General features: G+C 36.8%; 1 protein-coding gene across 1 annotated transcript in view; it reads right to left on the bottom strand.

Moving 5' to 3' along the window:
• The window catches only part of LOC121330564 (alpha-N-acetylgalactosaminide alpha-2,6-sialyltransferase 3-like), a 56,852-nt gene that overhangs the window by 3,172 nt on the left and 30,624 nt on the right, over positions 1-23,056 (bottom strand). The window contains exons 3-4 of the mRNA XM_041277172.1: positions 21,863-22,272; positions 711-818 (exon numbers count right to left, since the gene is read on the bottom strand). Of these exons, the coding sequence (XP_041133106.1) occupies positions 711-818; positions 21,863-22,272 (518 nt within the window). The remainder of the gene's footprint in view (positions 1-710; positions 819-21,862; positions 22,273-23,056) is intronic.

Below are 23,056 nucleotides of genomic sequence, written 5' to 3'. Positions count from 1 at the left end.
TTATTGACCTAATTATTGACATGTATGTATGCAAGATGCCCAATCTCAAAAGGGTCCATCCTTGTTAAAATCTTTATTCTATGTACGTGCATTACAGATTTTAGATGAGTGATTACTGAAAGCTATCAAATGTAACTGATGTCGTCTTTTTGTTACTTGACATTGCAACCTATTGTACTTGCAAAGTGAGCGTGTATCCTCCGCCAGTGATGGAGCCCTGGTCCAGTTCCAGGATGTGATATGGATGCTCTGGCGTGTCCTCAGCCAAGTTCATACAGTCACCTTCACAGCTGGCACCAACTGGCACCTTTGTTGGCATTCTGTTGGCTTCCTCACTGAACTACAAGCAAGTCCCTTGCAGCTACAAACTGCATAAACCTAGTTTTTTTTTGCCTGTATTGCAGTGTTGGAGGATATTTTCATCTAATGGAAATATGTCACAATGACAGCGAGCCAGCACAGCCAATACAGCACCCTCTGTGAATACAGGCAATACCTTTCTGAGTAAAACCATCTAGAATGTATCAAAAACTTAATTTCAATGCTTATCTCTGAATTCTGTACATGAGGGTATACAGTATACATACATTGAAGGTGTGTTAGCATACTGACAGTGCTCTGTGTAATACTATTGTCCCAGGGGATATTTCCAAATGAGATAACAGTAACATTTTCCTGTAAACACCCCTGCATATCTTGAATCCTCTTACCTGCAGTATGTTTCATTTATCATCCCATATATGTGAATATCACGGCATATGTCCATCGCGAGAACAAGAGTGAACCACCCAGTGCTGAGGTATGACCCTGACTGAATTCTGAAAGACATAAGACAGATTTTCAATTATTTGAAACAAATGTGAACACTTTATCAAAGAAATACAATATATTGCAAAGGGTATGTGGCATTAAAAGCTGACAAACTGTCAGAGACTCCCAGTTATTCTGAATTATTTATTAGAGATCTTAGACTCCTGCCAAACTTCAGCCTGAAGCGATGTGGAGCAGAAGAAAACACCATATGTTAACCAAAGTGGAGGAATGTCTGCCTTGCAAAGCAGAGAAACAGTTTAATTGCGCATTATAAATTAATCAATAAAATGCAGCACTGAAGTGAAAGAAAAAGAGTGGATCTGACTACACAGAAACACTGGAACTGTAAAGAAGAGCAGAACTGTACAGTGTGATGACTAACTTACCAGCTCCCACCACTGAAAATGAAAGAGTTGGCACTAAATACAGCTCTAAAGTATTTAACACACAGACTCCTTACAAGGGCATGGTTTGAAGGCACATAGTTCATCAAGAGTAAGTGGTCAGAAATAAACCCATTATAGTCATAGACCCACGGAAGAGCCCGAGACAATGTGAAGCTCCCACTGGAATTCTCAGCACAATGCCACATTTCCAGTTAAGGGAGATCACATTTAAGGTAAGTTGCAGTGTAAATGTAGAATTATTTAAAAAACAAAACAAAACTGAAACCTTAAATTTGTAAAATCAAGAATACTGGCAATTAAAAAAAAAAAAAATCTAGTAGCTTTAACAATGACTACAGATCCATAACACAAACCTTAGGCCATAATAAAAAATGTATTGTATATTTCATTACATTACCTGCAAACCTTTCTGTCACTGAATGCTGCTATCTTCTTACAAGCTCAATCTGTCTGCACTTCATTATAACCCACAGCGACTCCTCCAGTCTTTAGAGCTCGTTTCCATGTTTGTCATCTGCATTTAATAAAGCCTTTGTACTTGTATCTCTCACCTCTCGTTCTCAAATCCTTGCACAGTCCTTTATAACCTCCTCTGTCTCTCCTAGCAAACTTGTGCACTCTCTATACTGTAATTTAGCTTCCCCGATGACATTCTCTAAAATATTTCTGTCAGGTATATTGCATGATCACACAATTTTGGTGTAAACTTGATCCCTTTGAAAGTATACCTAAACCCAAAAAGTAGCTCCTTGACAACATTTGTTTATACTGTACCACTAGTGTAGGCTTCCTAACGATAACAACACAACTACAATTAAAGTATATTGTAATTACAAAATGTACTACCAAATTCCAATAACTTATTTTGCAATTGCACAAGTAATTAAAAACTACAACATAACTACCTCCACACATTTCACATTTAGAATTACAATATAGATGCTACTTAAATTTGTGTGGGCATGTGTTATTTTAAGCATGATGCATGCCTGTTTGAATGAACCAGATTGTTGCGCATGCATAGTGAGGCACAGCCGTCTGTTTGTGCCGTCCTTTTCCCTGCACTCCATGTCCAATATTTTTCAGGGCAAAGTGGATACGCTGTGACTTTGCTTTAGAAAACTGCCCAAAATAACTATTCCAGCGTTAGCAACATATTATTTATATACCTGGTGCTAGTTAAACTGTTGTGTATTGTATTCCCTGCTGTATATCGGATCATTGTGTATTAGATAGCTCAGAGAAGGATTTTAAGTAGACAAACTTATAAACAAAATAGCATGTTCACTCCTAATAGATATTCTGCAGTAGGCTTTGTTACAAGAATTGTATTATTTTATGTATCTAAAATTACCTGTGAGGTTTAAGAAGCATGATTCAAAGCACTGCATTATCTGCCTCAAGCACAGTGCTTTTTTTTTTTTTTGGATAAAAGGATACATTTCAAGGCATCTGTAAATGTGTTATTAAAAGAATTACCATTACACATAACCAGTTTATTACGGTAAGGTCTTAATGCCACTGCACTACCATTGGCATATTATGTATGCATATACAGACCTCCTTTTCATGCCAGCTACGCACTCCTCTCCCCTTGTGCTCCCATATATCTAACATAAGCTTCCTTGCCACATGTGTTGGTTGATTTATTATGCTTACAAGTGTCCTGAATCTTTACCACTGCCAAGTCTATGGAACATCACTTATTTACTCATTTATTAATGTTTACATTTCACATGAGTATGGAAACCTGATGTTCACATAATGGTAACATGCTTATATTGCTATATGTAGTTTCCAATCGACATTATCGAAATAGGAACAGACCAGCAATAATAAGGAAATAGCAATGAGAATGCTTGTGAGCTACATGTGTAGCGCTACAATCGGACTATAAGCATCACATCATTTGATATATTAGTCAAGTAAAAACCTTTCTATTAAAATGATATTCTCATACAGGTTTGACAAGTGACATTTTTTGAAAGACACACAATGATTTTCAGATGTGTAGTATAAGGCAATCAATTTTTATTATGCTGGAGTTCTTTCTTTCAACTTATTTGAAAATGAAGCAGAACAATCTGAAGAGCTTGAAATTATTTGAAGACAGCAAAGGAGAAAATGAAGGTGCTGAACAGGATCGGTTTTATAACATATTTTAGTCTGCTAATTCATGAGCACCTAGAACAAGATGAGTAGGCATGCAAATGGAAGCCAATTAATTAGTTAATGTGCGAAAAGTAAAAAAAAAAAACACAAGAAAATAAATACATGCTTTTCAGAGACTAAAATACTGTATAGGTACATCCGAAAGATTAAATGCCAATGAATATGAGGAGACATATAAAAATAAAGTAAAGCAATGTTATCAGTGCCTACTGTTTTGGTAGTTGCTTGATTTGTAATGAAAAAGAGGATTTCCCCTTTTCAGCAATGAAGAAAAACTTAGCTAACATTTTGAGGCTTGGGCCTGCAGTAGCTGAACCCTTTGGATGAAGCCATGAATGCAGCTCCCTGTGAGTGTTAACTTTTGCAATGCCAGCTCATCCATTTTACCTTTTTTTCAGTCTATGAATTATTAAAGACTGTGCTATAAAACATTTTTCTGAAAAAAAATACGGTTAATGCAATTTTAATCCATCCTTAAAAGATAAGTTAATTACAGAGGCAAATAAGAAGCTTTTAAATAAAAGGCCATCAGTTTCACGATATAAATGGTGGATCTTCATGAGAAAAAGAAATCAATGCCAAATTTGCCATGTCAGTTTAAATGTATAGCTCAGATGTCATCTAATGAGGTGCTAACATTGCTAACCACCAGACTGTGCACAGTATCTTATTCCTTTGAATACCTATTCTATTTACTTATTCTATCGATTCTTTAAGTAATGCATTCTATGCATTATTCTATCACTTTATTTAGGTGATAGTTTCTCTCAACAGCTTATCAAGTAATTTCAAACAGCTGTGCGTACTTTGACCCTTTCAAGTACAAGAGACATGTATGTCCTGCAAATAAAAATGATGCTAACTTTTTTTTATTTTTTGCAATGAGGTGCACGAAACAGGGTTTAAAATGTACTGACAGGTTGGATCTGGTCATCCAAATGGTGCCATTCCTTGTGATACTTGAGTCACTCTCCAATGATTTTAAGAAGAAAATGAACACTTGCTCAGGTCCTTAAGTACCTTAACAGGGTTAAAGTGGGGACTTGAGATAAGAGCCCCACAGCTGACCAATCCTAAGACCTTCAGCTCCTCGAGAAAAGAACCCATTCTACTAGCATAGATTGGAGGCTTGCCGTGATTCTAGGGGCAAAGAACTCATTCTACTAACATACACTGGAGGCTTGCCGTGATTCTAGGGGCGAAGAACTCATTCTACTAGCATACACTGGAGGCTTGCCGTGATTCTAGGGGCGAAGAACTCATTCTACTAACATACACTGGAGGCTTGCCGTGATTCTAGGGGCGAAGAACTCATTCTACTAACATACACTGGAGGCTTGCCGTGATTCTAGGGGCGAAGAACTCATTCTACTAACATACACTGGAGGCTTGCCGTGATTCTAGGGGCGAAGAACTCGTTCTACTAACATACACTGGAGGCTTGCTGTGATTCTAGGGGCGAGGCACTGCTCATATGCAATATACAACTGAATGGTAACTACTGATACTGCTGTGACAGCCACACATATAAAACATTAGAGATGGCTTATCAAATAATAATAAAACCATTATCTGATCCTAGGCAAAGGTGCCATTAATTAAAGCCCCAGAACCAGTGCTTCTCAGGATTCAAATCCCTGGTACTACAGAGTGGAGCGTCACAAAATCTTGAGTTCTGTTCACAAGTGCTGCAGTAACTGTGCTCTGTTAAGAGAATTTCTAAATATACTTCAGCACCACACAGATGAACCTCAAGGCTGATTTGTTTCAGTGCCTCGTTTGTCATTATCACATGACTTCCACATAGACTGCTTATTGACAGAAATGACATTAACATTCCCGACCAGATGGTATCTGTCTGAAAGCAAAAAGAAAGAAGGCTTTTAGATCTCTAGTCCTTATGGCACTTACTTTCGTCACAGAAGGCTTTGTGAACCACGTGGAAACATGTATTTCTTTGTTCACTGATCTTTGCTTACAAAGGCCTACATTGGGCTCTTTCTGTAATAAATTCTTCCTCCCACAGTTTTTCTTCATTTTTTGGATATTGCATTTCTAATCTAATAGAAAGTGTTTGCAGTTTTGCATTTATTTCACAAAGCACGATTCTGCTTTCTGCTGGAAATCACATATGGGCAAAGAATGATTTCAGTAATGTTGTCCATTCGCAGAAATGTGGACCATATCCAACTAGACGGGAAAGATGGGACATATATTAAAAGCAAAGATGTTGCATTGAAATAAAACAGATAACCCATTTCCAAGAAAATAATATTTTTTTCTCGCTGAAAACTGTCAGCTTGAATTCCATCCCATACCAAGCATTCTCACAGACTAATAAACCTGGTATTTAAAAAAAAATTAAAAAATCTATCTACATATAAGAGGGAACATTTGATAAAATCCAATTATACTTTGTCCTACAAAAGGACACTAACATTGAATTAATGCAGCTCTCAGCCCCAAGAAGTTGTAAAAGTGTCTAGTTATTTAATTACAACAATAATGCATTGTATTCAACTTCACAGTCCCAATCTCACTCTATTACTGTGTGCCAAACACTGCTAAATGTATTAAATAATAATGCAAAAAAAACTAGAAAGACTTTCCTTAATCTTTTATGTTTCTGCAGCCAAAATTGCCATGAGACATACATTTGTCCCACAGGACTGGACTGTGTTTTCTTCACTGAATCGATTTATTTAAGTAGCGTGGCTTTTATACATTTACATATTTCATACTAAAACAGGGGTACTGCATGCATCCCATGAAGTAGACCATGTACTGTAAATTTTCCAGCATTTATTGGAATCTGCTGCTAGCCTGAGCAACCGTCTTACCCCTTAAAAGTAAGACCAGTTGAATCAGCCAGACCTATTGTGAGTAACACTGACAGGGCAATGCCTGCTGGAAGACCAAAGCTCTCCAGCTCACGAAGAGCTCAGTCAAGCACCTTTGAAATACATCCATTCTCTTATACGACCAGTGTGCTCTCCAGTAGCATGGGAGCTGGTATTAGAAACCAAACGAAAGGCAGTAGTAGAAATCAACAAGTGTTAAAGCATAATCATTTTGCTGACCTTGCTGAAAGTCAAAACTGATTCATCCACCTTACTTAGCATTATTATTGCTATTTCTTTATTAGCAGACAGCCTTATCCAGGGTGACTTATAGTTGTTACAAAGTATCACATTACAAAATATCACGTTACAGATAATGGCAGTTATAAATACTATTAGAGCCACACTGCAATTTTCCAAAGCTTGCCAAAAATCAAAATAAATATTATAATAATATAATAAAAATAGGTTGAAATATCATACAGATCACCTTTTAGATAAGCATGGTAAATGAAAAGAAAAAGTATTACAATGCTATACCTCTTACTCAAAATCCAGGCTGTTCCTTGGGAAGCTTTGAAGGTGGATGCATGACTACAGCAGATACAAAAAATAAATTTAAAAAATGAAATTGTGGAAAGACAATTTTTCATCACAAGGGACTTAAAGATCTATCTTTGGATCTACAATCAGCAAGGCCAGACAAGCACTGAACAAGGTTTATTAAAAAGAGATGAAAACAAAACTGCCACTGCACCAGAGAATCCGAATTGTGTGGTGAAGTAGGGAGCAGCTGAGGTCAAGCTGACAAACAATAGAAACTGGAATTCTAAATCTGCTGCCGCCTGTTCTCAGCTAATCAATAACCCTTGGAACCAAGGTTTATGATTTATGCCTTTTGTATTTATTATTTGCACCAGATTAAGAAGAAATATCACAAAACATCATCATAGAAGCTTTACGGTTTTTCCACTTTGTGGTACCAAACTAGGAGAATCCTCTATTACTTTTGAGGAAAAACAATAAATCTGTCTTAAAGCAATTAGGAGGAGAAAATCTATTTGTCTGATGAAGTTTATCATTTTGTTAAAATTCAGCAGGTTTCTAACCGCACTCTGGTACACACTACATGATTTACAACAGCATCTCGCAGATCCTTTGAAAGCAGTTTTACATTTTATAAAAAGTAGCACATGCCCTTTGAGTTAATTGACTCCCCATTAGTGTTTTCCCACCCGCTCTGCTTGATAAACAAGAACTGGGAATATACCACTCGAGCAGAACCTCTAATGTTAGTGGTGGCAAAGAAGAGTAATGTCTTTAATCCAACTGACTCAGTGCTGTACATTATACCCTGAAGCAAATAATTATTCGGGCTGAAAATACATGGAACCCAGCAAAATAAATGAGATATCATGTGGTACATACTGAGAAATATTTTGTGTGCTTCAGCTCTGACGGTGCTAGCAAGAATCCCTGGGTTGATTCACATCCTATTTTTGTAGTTCTCTTGCTCACGGTTTCACTGAAGTACTGTGAGCAGAACGACTGCAAAGCTGACGTCAGGCCAGGGAAATGAAACCAAAACAAGGACGGGTGTGGCAAACTGAGAGGATAGGGCACTCAGGGTTTTATTAAATAACAAAAATAAATACTTATACAAAACAAAATGCTTTTAAAGCAAAAGGCACGCACCCAGCAACAAGCAGTACATAGCAATTGTTATCTTTTCAAATGCTCTTTTACCTCCTGTCTCCGCTCTCGTTCTCCACTTACAAACAATCTGTCCCTGTGCAGCCAAACTGCAGGTATTTTATTTTTGTGACCAAGGGACTAACCAGCTATCAATTACTGTATTATCCCTCAGTCTCATTCTGCACAGGTTTACTAAGTCTGTGTGGCTGGCAGCTAGTTAAACAATCAATAGCTGACAGTCACGAATCATCACAAGGGATCTTAAAATATAAATAACAAAACAATAACATGGCGGACAACACCTTGCTCATCCTGCCACACAATAATAATACAAATAATACATACTATTGGCTTTTCGCCATCATATATTTACACAAATCATAACACAGATAAATAAACTAATATATGTACAAAGGGGTGGGACACTCTGCCACTAGTACTAACATGTGAAACTGGATTTTTCTTTACTTTAGTTACTCATGTATGTGATGAATCATTTCCGGGCATGAATAGGGCTCACATTAAAATATGAATGACCTTAGCAACACAAAAAAATTATATGAATGAGACTATTGTTTAAAAAATACATATGTGCAGTGATGTAACTTGTTGTATGTAACCTTATATGTAAAATATTAATAATATATTTTTTTATTTACTTCATACTAAGCTTAGGAAATATTTTGAATTACAGTCCGGCTATTCTTACAACGACTTCCACAAATGAACATTAAAAAAAAAAAACCATAACAAAACAAATGAGTGTCATTTTATGCAGTGTTAGCAATAAACAACTTCACAGTTAATCATTAGTTTTTTCTATATTGGATGCCATTTCACTAATACAGTTTAACCCTTGGGTAAATTAACCAGTTCATTTTCCTTATTTTACTGCAGTTACTGTACGTTGGTGTCTGTGAAAAGCATTCTGTGCCTGTTTTGGAACACAATATATCAAGACAATACAGGAGCAGGGTTTATAACACTTTTTGAAGAAAGCAGAACTTTCTTCTCACAACAAAACAACAAATCTGAGCACATCTTGAGTACTTCAATTTTGGATAACATTACAAATGGCATGCCCTATCCCTTTGGCTTAGGGTTATGTTTTGTTTCACAATTAGGACTCATGAACATAAATCTTGATACCATGTTTTAGTGTTGCGCTATAATATGTATCCTGAGGCTGACGTAACCTGCTCCTCTGACTTCCAGGCAAACCAGGAATGTAATTATCTCTAACAGGTAGAAGCAGCGGTATCTTTCGTCAGCTGAGGGTTAGTCAGATACTTCCTCCCAATATGACCCTCACAGTACTAGACTTTAATAAAGACTAAGCATGTTACTGTCAAGAATCAAGATCTGTGAACTTCCTAAAATCATATTAGCTCGTATTATAATGAATGCGAATGCGGCTCCTGGACACAATGCACAGGGTATAAGAAAACGGCTATACAGTTCTTGATTTTCATCTTTCATTGATGTATCCAGGGGTAGAGATAACTCAGTGACTGATGAGGAGGTTCTGCCTGGAGACGCTGCAGTAAGTCTCTGCTGTATTGTGGACTGATTTTACACATTATTGGGATGATTCATCTATTATGTGATCCATTGTAGGAAAAACGATTGAATCAGTTACAAATCTAAAAGAATACAGGGTAACCTTCTATAAAGTTTCGTTTCTGGCTTTCATTATCTTTAGGGATGCGATCAATTAGGCATTCATAAAGATGTATTATTGACCTTGAAATATTTGTTTAAATTTAAAAAACATTGATTTTTTAGTATTACGTATATTATATATATATATATATATAGATATATATAATATATATAGAAATATATATATTATATATATATATATATAGTATCTCTATGCATTCAGAACTCAAATTAGGGGCATTAGGACCCTGGGGTTGAGGAATCTATACTCCATCTTGGTGAAGGAACTAGTGGAACCAGCAGCCATATTGCTAAAGGCCTTACAAAATGGGTTAATCGTTTTATTGATTGGGTAATGAAGGCCACCTGTGACATATAGATAAAACAAGCACAAGGAAGAACCATGGGGGAGGGGAGAACAAAGAGACTAAATGGTGAGGTACCAAAGGACTTTAAAACTAACTTTAAGACTTTAAAGCACAATTAGTTTGAAGGGAACAATTAGTGTTTAGTTTAGGACCCAAGAAAGGGTTTGGTTTGTTGGTTTGTTTGATTTTGTTTTCATATATAAATAAATCCACTGAGGTAACTATACTACTGTTGTCTTTGTTTGTTATTTAAACACTCCTGGTAGAGTGTGAAAGAATATACAATACAGTCATAGAGGGCAACCAGAAGCAAGAATTCTCTCTCTCCTTCTCTATCTATCTATCTATCTATCTATCTATATGATTGCATGTTTAAAAATAGTCTTTCCCTTAAAATTACAGTTCTCAGATCTGCTACAAATTACACATCATTTTAAAAAGTCCATATAACAAGGTTTACATGTGTTGTGAAAATGTGAATAGTGACCTCAGTAGCATGGCAGATACAGTAAATAGCTAAATGTTTACCTCCAAAGACAGAGTTGACAGTATATAAAATAGATATGTTAGTCATGTCGACTGACAGCTTTTAAAATTACCAGCAATGGCAGATTGTCTTTGTTCAGCTGACTTATGTATCTGAAGCTTCCAGTACAGTGATTTCTAATCTGTTCCACTGATCATTTGCACACCCACCACGAGAAGACAACAAATGAATGTTTTGTTTTTTAAAGACAGTTTAGTCTTCTGAAAGTAATATGGGGCTCTATTTTAATGATCTAAAATGTGGCGGATCCTAATTCCACTGCCCTCAAACTCATAGCCATATTTCCAATTTAAACAAGCCTTTCATTATGTAAGTGTGGTGATCTGGATTAATCTCCTGCATCACACACTTCAAATATATGGTACAACCTTTGAAAAAGCCCAAACCGGTTCATATTATAGCGAAACTGTCTGTTCCCTTTGATTGTGTGCTCAATATGTCTCTCTTAGGGCAAGAAGAACTGTCGCCTATTTGTCCACGTTAATGATCTTTCAATACTTTTAAATTTCTTGTTTTGTCAGAATACATAAACTACATTATAAATCAAAGTCACACTCATCAACAGCAGATGCTTTATCAAACCAGAGGAAAAACAATTTGTCGGCTATTTCTTGTTTCCCTCAAACCCCCCCCCCCCCAAAAAAAAGGCCAAAATAATCCACAAACTGGTACAGTAGAGAAGTCTGTAAAATTAAACAAGAATGAAATTCAATGAAGGCTTTGGAACACTATTCATTTTGTATTCCTTCAGCACAGTCTCTCACAGGCTTCCAGTAGGAATTTCTTTACATTTTAAAACAAGAATGAGAGGAATATTTCAAAGGCGATATTGTGCCGCCGAAAAAAAAAAGTTATGGCAAATAGCTAAAGGCTATCTCTACGTAGGTTGGCCAAATTGAAAAGTGGGTGTTAAGTATTTGAAAAAAATAAAATGAGGGTGAAAAAAAAAATTATAACCTGAAGGAAATACCTAATTAAAACACAGATTGCAAGCTGAGATGAAAGTCATACCCACTTGGCCAGCGCATAATATGTCAAAGATGGAGACAGTTAACAAGTGATGCCATAAAAACAAGAATACTCAACACCTAGCTGTGTGAAATGTTGCTTTTCTCGTAGTTAAATTTTATTTCTTAGTGCTACAGTTTCGTTCATTACAATTTTGAATGCCATGACCAATGGTCCCAATTAAACAGGCTCAAATGAAACGGACTGTAAAATGTTATTTCTCTTTCCCTATACTGAAGGACAGCAACGAGGCTGTTCCACAAGGTTTTACGGCTGAGTGTTGCAGATCTTGTGTTTAAAATACAGCCAGCAAAACCGCCCATACTTTTCCGCATAATTTCTTTTCTTTATTTCTATCTTTTTAAGAATTGGGACCAGAGCTTGAAATGACCTTTTTAATTCCATAGTTTAGTTTAATTAGGGTAAGTGAGCTACAGGAACCATAAAATATTGTGGATACAATTATACCTTAACTGTATAGTCCTGTTAGCGATTTAACACAATGAAACTAAGGAAACGAACGGTGCAAAATGTCTTTGGTCATTACGTCATTGGGAGGTTTACTGGAACATGGTGGCTTTCAGTGGACAGGGGTTAGCTAACTTTCAAAGATTTTAAATGCAACTGTTAAGCTTTGAAAGACAACAATGACTAAATAAAACGTAATAGTAGAATCATTCAGTATAACTACTGGTCTTGTTCAGTAAAAGGGATTTTAAAAATCCATAATGAAAGAATCTACTCAAACACAAGGTAAACGTTATTTTTGTATGTATTTATGCTGTCTGTTAAACACAAAGCCAGAGTAGTAATTACTACTTCCCTGCAGGAAAGCTGATATCTGTTACACACTGTAATTGGCATCTTGAGGTATAGAATCATTTATAAATGTTGTACTGTACAGAATGTGACTTGTGATAGCAGTTAATCCTTGTTAAAGCAAACCAAGTTACCAGAAAATGATTTAACTTTTAAACAAAACCAAAATAGTAATTTCTGCTTGAATGAATGCTCTTGAAAGATGAGGCCCCCAAATGCATTCTAATATAGGCATTTCCTGACACTGAATTCTCTCTCATATATATTATATACAACCACACATGGGCTAACGGAAAACTACATGTAAAGATGTCCTTGTGGTAATATTTAATAGGCCCTCTGTACTATACAAAATTATTTCAATGTCTTCTTTCCAGAAGAATAATCCAATCTTCTGATTGGAGCCTGGGGATTATTCCTGGCTCTATAGTACTACAGCTCAATGAGCCTCTGAGATGGGGTCCTGTTCTCATTAAAGCCAGACTTTGTAAGCTGTGCTTGATTTAAAAACCGCAGTCCGAAGTATCCACAGCTGTATTCTGCTCCAAAACAACATAGGGAGATGTGTGACGGGTGTACTGGCAACAGATTTGGGTAATCTGTGTTTTTTTAGAGGCAGTCGTAAACCCACATTATAGTAAGCTCCTACCAGTATGCATTAAATCATTCTGTCTGGAACAAGCTTTACTGTAGCGATTGACTTAATTTATTGCAGATGAATTTGTCATGCCTTAGCTGCCCCACAACTGAATTACAAAAGCATCCTGGTTCATTTGATAAGGGATACATTTAAATGCAGGGGACTGATTACAAATTAATCTTTTACCACCCTCATTAATGAAAGGCATCATCACAAAAACTGTACCCAAACAAGACATTTTAATTAGAATGATGTGACTTTGGACTGGGCGAAACACGGCATCCGAGACTAAAACTCAAATACGAAGTATAACTGTCTTGAAATATAGCTTATGTGTGATCCCCAACTAATTTTATTTAATTAAAAATACATTAGCCACTCTAAACAGGACTCGTACAAATATGGGAAAACAGGAGGAATCAATTGAATCAACAACATACAAGATTTTGTTGCAGGGAATCTCCGATTCCAATGAACTCTGATGCTTAGCTGACAGAAAAGCTCTAGACAGGACTATGTTCAAGCTGGAAAACATACGATTTTGCCTGGTTGAAGAAACCAATCGTCGTGTTTTACATTAAGCCAAACACCACAGATCTATAATACTACAGCTTTTAATCAGGAATATGACACTTGAAATAAAGAAATATTCACCGAGACTTGTCGGCGGCTATTCGATGAATTAGAAAGTGACAATTGGGCATATGTCCAAGGGCAGTCTGAGCTGTGTCAGAGCGAGGATCTTTTCCAAATCTCTCCCAGTGCCTACTAGAGGCCTCATTTCAACTCTTAACATTAGCTGTATTTAAGTAACACTATAAGGTGGTGTTTTAATTAGGTGATCTACTGTTTGTGATTAGTACCAGGTAAGTATGGTTAAATTGAATAGAGGTTGATTTGCAACTCTCTGTAGACTCTGCTACCTCCACACTCTTCTCCTTCCTCAATTCCCTGTCCCCTCATCTCCCGACCTGCCCGCCCCTCCCTCCCCAACCCTGGCTCTCCTCTGTGCTCCACTCAGCACACAACTGACCACAAAAACAACTCTCCCTTTCGGGGTGTTATAATGCTGAGTGTTAGTTTGTTAGATCCATAACTTAAAAAAAAGAAGAAAAAAAACCTCAATAACAGATTCAAAAGTAATACTTACAGTATAAGCTATGGGGTGTATATTACATCTAGATTTTATTAAGCACATTTTACAGCTGGGAGTCTTTCATTCTTTCTGTTGTTTTTTTGGGTTTACCCCTAAAATAGATGGTTGATGTAATCCTTGTTGCTGTGAAATGCTGAGGCAGCTTATCTAGACAGGGAATACAGTAGATTGATCAAACCAACCCCTAAGTCAAGCATACACATATTTTGGCAAGTTCCTTTACACTGATGAAGGCACAAGCCCAAACATTTCTCTACATGACCCAGGGGGTTAGTTTATCAATGTACTGCACATCCAATCAAAATAAGCTACATATGTCCTCATTGTGGCTTTATTTTGTGCTGCAACAAAATAAATTTATATACATATAATTTATATATATACTGCATAGAATGCAGTATTCTGTAGCATAATGTATATGTGCAGCCCTGCGATAAAAACTATGTACGAAATAAAAATAAGGTATTAAGGCAATGAAAATGTTATGTTGTAATGAAAAATGTCATGTTTAGGAATAATGGCTTGGTAAAGCCTACCACAACATGATCATTAGTAAGGAGTGTTTATGATCTAATCTATTTCCCTTCCAAGCTATGACCATGTCATTTACTGGTAATCTAGTCGTCTTCTAATTCTTCTTTGTTTGCAATGTATCGATGAATTCTCCCAATTGCCTTAATGTAGGTCCATTTCTGTGCCCATCTGTAAAAGAAATTCTCTTTTTCACAAAGGCCTCGTTAAACTATACAAGCTAAAAACTTGGTGATAACTTGCTCAAAAATCAACCTTTTATGTTCAGAATTTAGGTACATCTGTTATGTTTTGGGTCTTATTGACCCGATGCAATTTCAAACTAATTTAAACAGCCTTAAATTGATTACATGTTTTTATTTGCAAAGGTTTTACTCTTTAATGCTCTTTTAGTCCAGGAGATGTGATAAAACTTATGTGACTGCCAACCTGGGAGCTCCTCATTTTGGAATGTCTTTACCAGTGAGATGCTGTTGCAATGCTGACAGAGAAAATGAGGCTCTGCCTTGTAGGTATATATTGTTTGTTTTTTTTTGTTTATAAATCTCCAGACAGTTGCAGCCATTTCCAGAAATAATAATAATAATAATAATAATAATAATAATAATAATAATAATAATAATAATAATAATAATAATAATCATTAAAGAAGTTTGTTTTATTCCTGCACATAAATCTAAATAGGTAAGTGCCATGGGTCACACAGTGACCCGAAACATCTTATTTGTACATATAACGGTGTATAAGTTCATGACCCCAACTTAGGAAAAGTCATAAAATATTATACAGAAAATGAAAAGAAAAATAGCATTTAAGCTAATTGGAAACTAGAGTTGAGTCAAATAGACCTGAAACATAATAGCAGGGTTATGTACAAAAAAATCCTCTCCTAACTAAAACTCTAACCTTATCTTGAAGGGCTTTCTCATCTATAGATTGTTTTTCTGAAAAATCTTTTCAATTAGTTATAACTTACGTAACCGTTTGTAAAACTCTGACATTAATAATGCATCTAAATTATTTTACTAGTTAAATGAACCATATCCGAAGAGCGCCTCTAAACCAGCTATGCAGTCAAGTGCAATGACATCTATTACACTTTAATGGGTGTAAAAAACAAAATCCATGTGGGTGTGTGTCTGTGTGATTGAGTCGGGGTGCTGGATCACACCATAACACTAAAAAGACTAAGGGCTGTATTTAATTGTTTTAATAATTTTCTAAATGATCATGTTCTGCATAGAATGTGTGTGAAGAATATTAATTCACAGTGCAAGCCTTTCAACCAATTACCTTGCAGCAATTTGTCTCTTACCTGACGACAAGCACTCAAAGCCATACTGTTATTTCAAAACAACGGCACATACAAACATGGCAGGTAACCTAGGCCAAGAGTGTACATACTTACAAAACCAATGAGGAACTGCAGCAATTGCATAATTTTTTTTTTTTAAATAAAGATGTAGCAAATGCTTCTTACACTAAACCGAATACAAGTAATTCATCTTTTTACCTTGACATTAGAATAACTGGCTTATGTTACCCCCGTACAAAGCACCCTACAATAAGCTACAAGCTGTACAATGCAAGTTATGTACAGTGGGTACTCCCTTACAGAAATATAAATGATTTTGTTTTTCGAACGGAGACATTTGGACTGCGTGGGTGTAAAGGCTAAACATCATGCCGACACTTTGACCTGCATGGCATAGCAGATGCGGGCCATTACATTAGTCTCTCTTTACCGCAACATCCTTTCAACTCTCCTGCAACATTGCTTTGCCATTGCGCCCCTAACTGAATTACCAGCCTTATCATTGTCATTAGCCGAAATTCAGTTTCTGTTGCATTTCTGAAATCAGTTTAATCTGCTGCTTAACCATTCCAGCAGAAACTGGTGAAAAACAACCTTGGGTTTATTTGATATATTAGATTGTAACATGGATACATAAATGTAAAATTATCATTTTGATCAATATTTGCTTTCAGGCTCCTTGTACTGTAATTCACTCAGCAGATGACAAACAGTTTACAGGCGACTTTCACTAGATTTACTACAACTTAGCTAAAGAAGGGATCGTATAAATGCCGGGGATAGGAAATATTAGCCTTCCGCTCCACTGAGGAATATTTTCTATTATATTTATGCAAGCAACTGTTATGCATTTATTACCACATTTTTAAAACACAATCTTGTATATTAATCTCCTTTAGGGATACAGTGATTTAAATGCTCTTTTGTGCAAATTGACTTTCTAAAGTGCAGTAGTAGCGAGTGGAATACAGTTTCTTTTCTTTTTAAATTAAACTCAAAGATATCCACGGTTTTAAAATTGGACTGGGTAGCTCACTGTTCTCCCTTCTGATAGGGGCTCTGTCCTTAAAGGTTCTCCTATCCACTGCACACAGCTGCTCTAGAAAGGCATTTTCATCTCAAGGCTGTTTAGGGTTCTGAGATAATTAAGCTCTGTCCTTTGCTTATTTCCCAGCTGATGACTGTCCATATTGCAACACCACAGTTATCAGGACTAACTGGCACTCGATTCTGCCTTTTCAGCCAAAGGACAAAGTGTGAAAAAGGATGATGGTACAGAATTAGGGAAATAGGACATGGATACAGTAGGTGGAATCTGACCTCATTATCATTATATCGTATCCTAAGGACTGAGATAGTATCGGGAAAGAAATTTTGAACTAGCTTTAAACAACAGTCTCTGTTCTTGCAGTACATCCTTACAAGGCAGAACACAAACAGCACATCCTATTAACTGTACTGTAGCTCCAATTACAGTGAGCCATTACAAGTACACTTTCAAACAGTATTACTCTTTTGCTGCATTAGTAATTGTCCCTAAAACCTTAGTGAGCATAACATGCATAGGTCTTAGATCTACAATTCTTGAGGATAGTCATAATACTCGTGTGTGCTTAATATGGTGTAATATTTAAATAGATATGTTATATTTGCAGTAGAACTTATCCCTTTAGATTATTGGCATCTGTACAGCTGTGTCTGAATTCTGAGAGGGGCTGGAATCAGTCATTTAGTAAAAGATGCACATAATGAGTTGTGTGATGCAGACGGCCTCGGGAACAGACGAACAGCGAGTGGAGCAATAAGACATTCAAAAAGAAACAAAAAAGATAATCTTCTTAACCACACAATAATAATTTAATACAGATAATTATGAGACAATCACATTTCTAAGTGCACTCCATGCACATCAGGTAGACAATGCCATCACGCTCTTGATCTTTAATGAATCCAATTCTGTATTGCTGACTAATTAGAAAGCTACCTGGATAATTCATAATGACTCTGTGTACTATAATGTGTCGCTTGTAACTCTTTCACTCATTAGTTTAAATTTACTGATGCAATCACCTTTGTACTGCAATGAAACCCGAAGCCAAGGATCAGCAGCATCTCTCCAGCTAATAAAAAATAGTTACAAGAGTGCGTGATCGTGCCAGTTTGCACATATTAACTGCAACATCAGCAATAGTGTGTGTGTGCCAGTTCACCAATGGCCTCATCTAAATGTATGACTTCATATGGGTGTATTGAATCAAAAGCTACATGCAGTCTTTTACAATTTGTGTACACTTTTTGTATGTAATTTACAGTTATAATATTGAATCAATTTGATAATCAGTTCATGCAGCACTTTATCAGGCCATGTTACTGTCCAGTAAGCACATGTTTATGCTAGTACAGTTATTCATTTTTCTACTGCTTAATAAAGTACAGTGGCAAAGTGATTTGCAGTGCGCAGGTGTAGAGGTGATGCAATTCGTAAACAGATGACAAACAACAAAGTTCACTGTCCAAACAATTATTTTATTTGTTTTAAATTGTAATGTAGGTCATGTTGGTGACCGTAAATAATAATCCCAGGCAATACACAGCAATGTGTATTGTACAGTTCGAAAACCACAGGTTGCAGTCCCAAAATAACAAGCACAGAACAAAAACACACAGAACACAAACATGATCACAAGTCCTGAGTGAGTGCTAACGTGCAAGTGGTGAAATACAATTTATTAGTGAACAGTAGTGCAGTGCTGTCTTAAGTGACAGCTCCCGTTACGTGTTAGCCATCTAACAAGAACAAGCGAGTACATTTAAAAATGACAAAACAAACAAACACTAAATATTCATGGTTCTTTTATTACTCTCCTTCAGCGGTTCTCTCGCAACCGTAACAAAGGAGCAGTTTACTTGGCCACATCCCCTTTGGTAGGTTAGCCACGCCCCCTTGGTTAGTGACTGCAATCGCTTTTTCTCAAATCCGCGATTGCCACATTGCTTCCTGTCTGGGGCGATGACTTGGTGTACTGTGGTTCCGCCCCCTTTCAAGATGGTAGACTTCCACCTTTCTCTGGAATGAATTGTGGAATGTAAAGGGCACACTGTTCCCTTTACACAGCGCCCTCACAGGTCGGGAGGGAGATTTATAACCAAGATTCATTCTTTCTCTGTCACAAGTACCCAAGGCATAGCCCGCCTACCTGAAATATGGCAACATTGAAATGCATGTTCTTGTCACACATGGTGGTTTTATTAGTTTGCCTAGTAATTAAATTTAAAGCTTTGGAATTGCTGCCAACTGTTCAACCTACTTCATTCTTGTCCATAAAAAGCAAATTTATGTGTGGCCTTTAAACATGAGTATGGTCATTAGTTTTTGGAGTGGGTGGCCGAGTTTCTTGTTTTATATAACTTGTATTGTTTGGAACAGCTGTCTTCTCTAGTTGCATATCACTGGCAAGGCATGTCATGAAGCCCAACCACATGTATCAGTATTATTTTGTAAATCAAAATGTCATCACTACCCAAATGATGTACTGCAATGACAGAAATTAATTTGAAAAAAAGTGGATTAAGTCTGCCTCTTGATACTTACTTGCTTTTATTCTCTGTTTTACACAGAGCAGCTCAGAAAGCATGTATGTCTAAGGCAATGGCTGTTTGACCACTATTAAACCAGATATAATTACAGCAACCAAGCACATTATGTAGGGTTATTGTTATGTATGTTGTTTCAGTTTACCTTGCCTATATACTAGACACTCCAATATGCCATTAAGAATAGACTCAAAGCTACTGATTTTATTGAAATAACTCTGGATGCAACCCAAGGCTTGGACAATGCCAGATTGCTAAGCTGAGACTGGAAAGGTTTCAAGAACTTTCCAGGTGCCAATAAATATTTACTGTAGCAAGCAAATGGGGAGAGGAAGTGCAGACTCAGTAAAATTGAAGCTCTAAATGCTTCAAGCTTGAAATACATCGCAGTACTCCTGTCATGCTAAACTATCCGAGGGCATTTAGGACAATTGGCAGTGGCTTGGAACTACAGAGGCACTCCAGATAATTCACTCATGGGTTCAGTATTCTGTAGCTGTAGCATTCACTCGATTGCAGCAAAGCAAATCCATGCTTAACCCATCCTAAATAGCCAACGTTAATAAAATATAAAGTACACTGTATAACACATATAAGGAGAATTTCTGCATATGATATATGAGTTTCACATACTGTTCAAAGGATGCAATGTACTCAGATCACAGTGTTTCTTATATATTATGCAATGGTAATAGTACAGGGTAGAATACAAGAGCTGGATGCTATTTGTAACCCCGACTTCTCAGTTATGCACAATATTCACAGGGTGTGTAACATATATAAAAAAGATGGTGTGTTGGTTTCACTTTAGTCTAGGGCACACAAAAGTTTCAGAAACAACATCTTTTCTTCAGGGATGCATCAGTCTGTCAGGCACTGTCAGACTTACTGTTCAAAGTTAAATTATGGTTTGATTGCTGGTGTTCAAATCCTCAAGAGGAAAGCAGTCAACTTTGAAAGTAATCTTGAAAACATGAAAAAAAAATCTATCTAGCTTATCCTGAAATTTGGATGGTAACATATGAAACACATCTTTTAAAACACACACACACACACACACACACACACACACACACACACATATATATATATATATATATATATATATATACTATATATATAGTAATATATATATATATATATATCATTAAATTTGTTTTTATACTGCAAAACCTTGACGAGCACAGTTTAGTAATTCATTAATTCATTGATGGCAGGACTGGTTTGTAGAACACAGGCCCAGGAGCTTTACTGTAATTAGATTAAGATAAAATCTAATAGGTTTTGTGGCCTGGTTACATTCCAATTTAATTATCAGAGACAAAAGTAACTGGCATGCTAAACCCTATCAATTTCTGTGGTTTCTGTATCACCTATAATTAGGGATTCTGATTTTCGTTTTTAACCGATAAAAACCGATAAAACACCCCCGATACAAAGAAAATAAAATAACTAAACAAATTCCCAATGCAGTTGGGCAATGTCCTCCTACCTGACTTGTATCCCGCATTGATTCGTTCTGAATACTTTAAACCCACCCCAACTACTGAGCGGCAGCAAATTTCTACATTTCTATTGGAAGATTGGAACATGGAATTCTGGAATTTAAAACAGAATTGCAAATTGTGGTGAAATGTAAAAAAATGCTGAAACACACACAAAAAACCCATAAGAATACGTCCCTTGACCATAAGGGTTTTGTTGTGGAAGGACAGCAAAGGAAAGAAGATACAATTGAAGAGTGCAAGTGCTGTCGAGTTACTATGCATATTGTGAAAGCAAAAAAAAAAAAAAAACTAAAGTAACCGAAAACAATTATTTCATGCCCCAAAAAAAACTCAATTTAATTAATAAAAACAGAAGCCCTAACGATAATATTCCGTAATTCAAAATGCATAAAACATTTTGTTCCTACAGAGTCTGAAATATGGACATTTAAAATAATGCAATACATATTCACCCAGGGGCAGATGTTACCAAGCTTCAGTAAGCGTGAGCATTCTTACGGGAGAGTGTGAAGCCCCAGTGCTGTGATATAATGTCCAACTTCATGGAAGTCTTTTAAATTCCAAACAACGGTGTGTGTAGAAAAATAAAACACTGCTTCCACTCAAGGGTCAGGATTGAAAAGAGGGTTGAGCTTGGGGATAAGGTAGACAACTCTGAAGAGAGAATGAGATGCCTACAAATACTTGGGGGGGGGGGGGATTAGGAGTGGAGTTGAGTGCAACAGTCACCTTCATCCCCCTAAGAGAAATATATGTATATATAGTCATAATAATTTGTACGGCTCACCTGTCTTTTCCAGTTTCTTCTTTGAACACCTTGTCACAGTAGTTCATGCGCTCTTCGGTTGTCACAAAGATCTTGGCTTGAGGGTAGTTTTCTATGACTTGTCTCAGCATGTTGTACACAATCCCCTTGCCGTCCTGCCTCATGTTACGCAAGGGCCCCCAGATGATGTAGATGGTGTCATTGGCTTGTCCAAAGAAGTACTGCTGCTTCTGCAGCAGCAGAGGAACGCTGGTGTGGGACACCACTCTGACAGTCGTCTTTCTACCCACGTCTTTCTCAAAGCCCTTTGTGGGAGCGTTGTTCATTCTCAACACACAAGACGACTGGTCAATGGCTGATCCCGCTTCCCTGCCAAGCATCTGGCCCGAGCTGGAAACGATGCTGCAGAGATCGCAATACAGCTTAAGAGGCTGAAAGACAGGAGAAGTGACAATTAACAACAGCTGTAAATCATGAATGTTTTTATACAGAGTAAAGGAAAGTGGGTAGTTGGTTCTAACCAGGCAAAGAGTAAAGTGAACATCCTTAAAGTGCTATTGCTATGGGGTCAATTGTATCAGCAATGTGTTCTAGATTGACACTGAGTGGTGAAGGGTCTCAGTCACTAATAACGTCCATCACTGAGACGCAAGCAGTTGGTTTGTAAACAGGGATGTCAGAGCCAGGCTGGGAATAAAGTTCTCACAACGTGTGTTTCTTACAACAATAAATAAACACATAATCTTACAATAACACACCTAGCGAATGGCAGTGTGCTGCAGGTTCGATTAACAGCACATTTAGTGGCTTTTAACAAATAATACTGTAGATATAGTAGATAGCAAAATGTGTACATGAATAAGGCATGAGCTACTTCAGTTAAAACTTTATAAACCAAGAATTTCGAGTTTTAGGTGATAGATTTAAATAGCCCCCCAAGTCCAGACATTCAGTCTCTACTGGACTGTTGGCATATACACCAGCTCTTATAAATCCCCTGATGCAAACATTCTTCAAGTTCTAACGCATCACAGCCGCAGTATTGAAATCCTTTAATCATGGGTTTATGAGACATTCACTCAATTTTCCTGACTTCTACCGAAATTAACTTTCAGGCTCACAGCCTGTGTCTGAAAATGAAGAACAAACATTTGAGCATTCTGTGGAAGTTATTCGTATTCTATTGGTGCAGCTTGTCTATTCAATGCATGAAAC

The sequence above is a fragment of the Polyodon spathula genome, chromosome 18 (assembly GCF_017654505.1).
Source record: "Polyodon spathula isolate WHYD16114869_AA chromosome 18, ASM1765450v1, whole genome shotgun sequence".
Classification (NCBI taxonomy): Eukaryota; Metazoa; Chordata; class Actinopteri; order Acipenseriformes; family Polyodontidae; genus Polyodon; species Polyodon spathula.
Note: the sequence above shows the minus strand (reverse complement) of the source record. Positions and strands in the feature narration are given on the sequence as shown.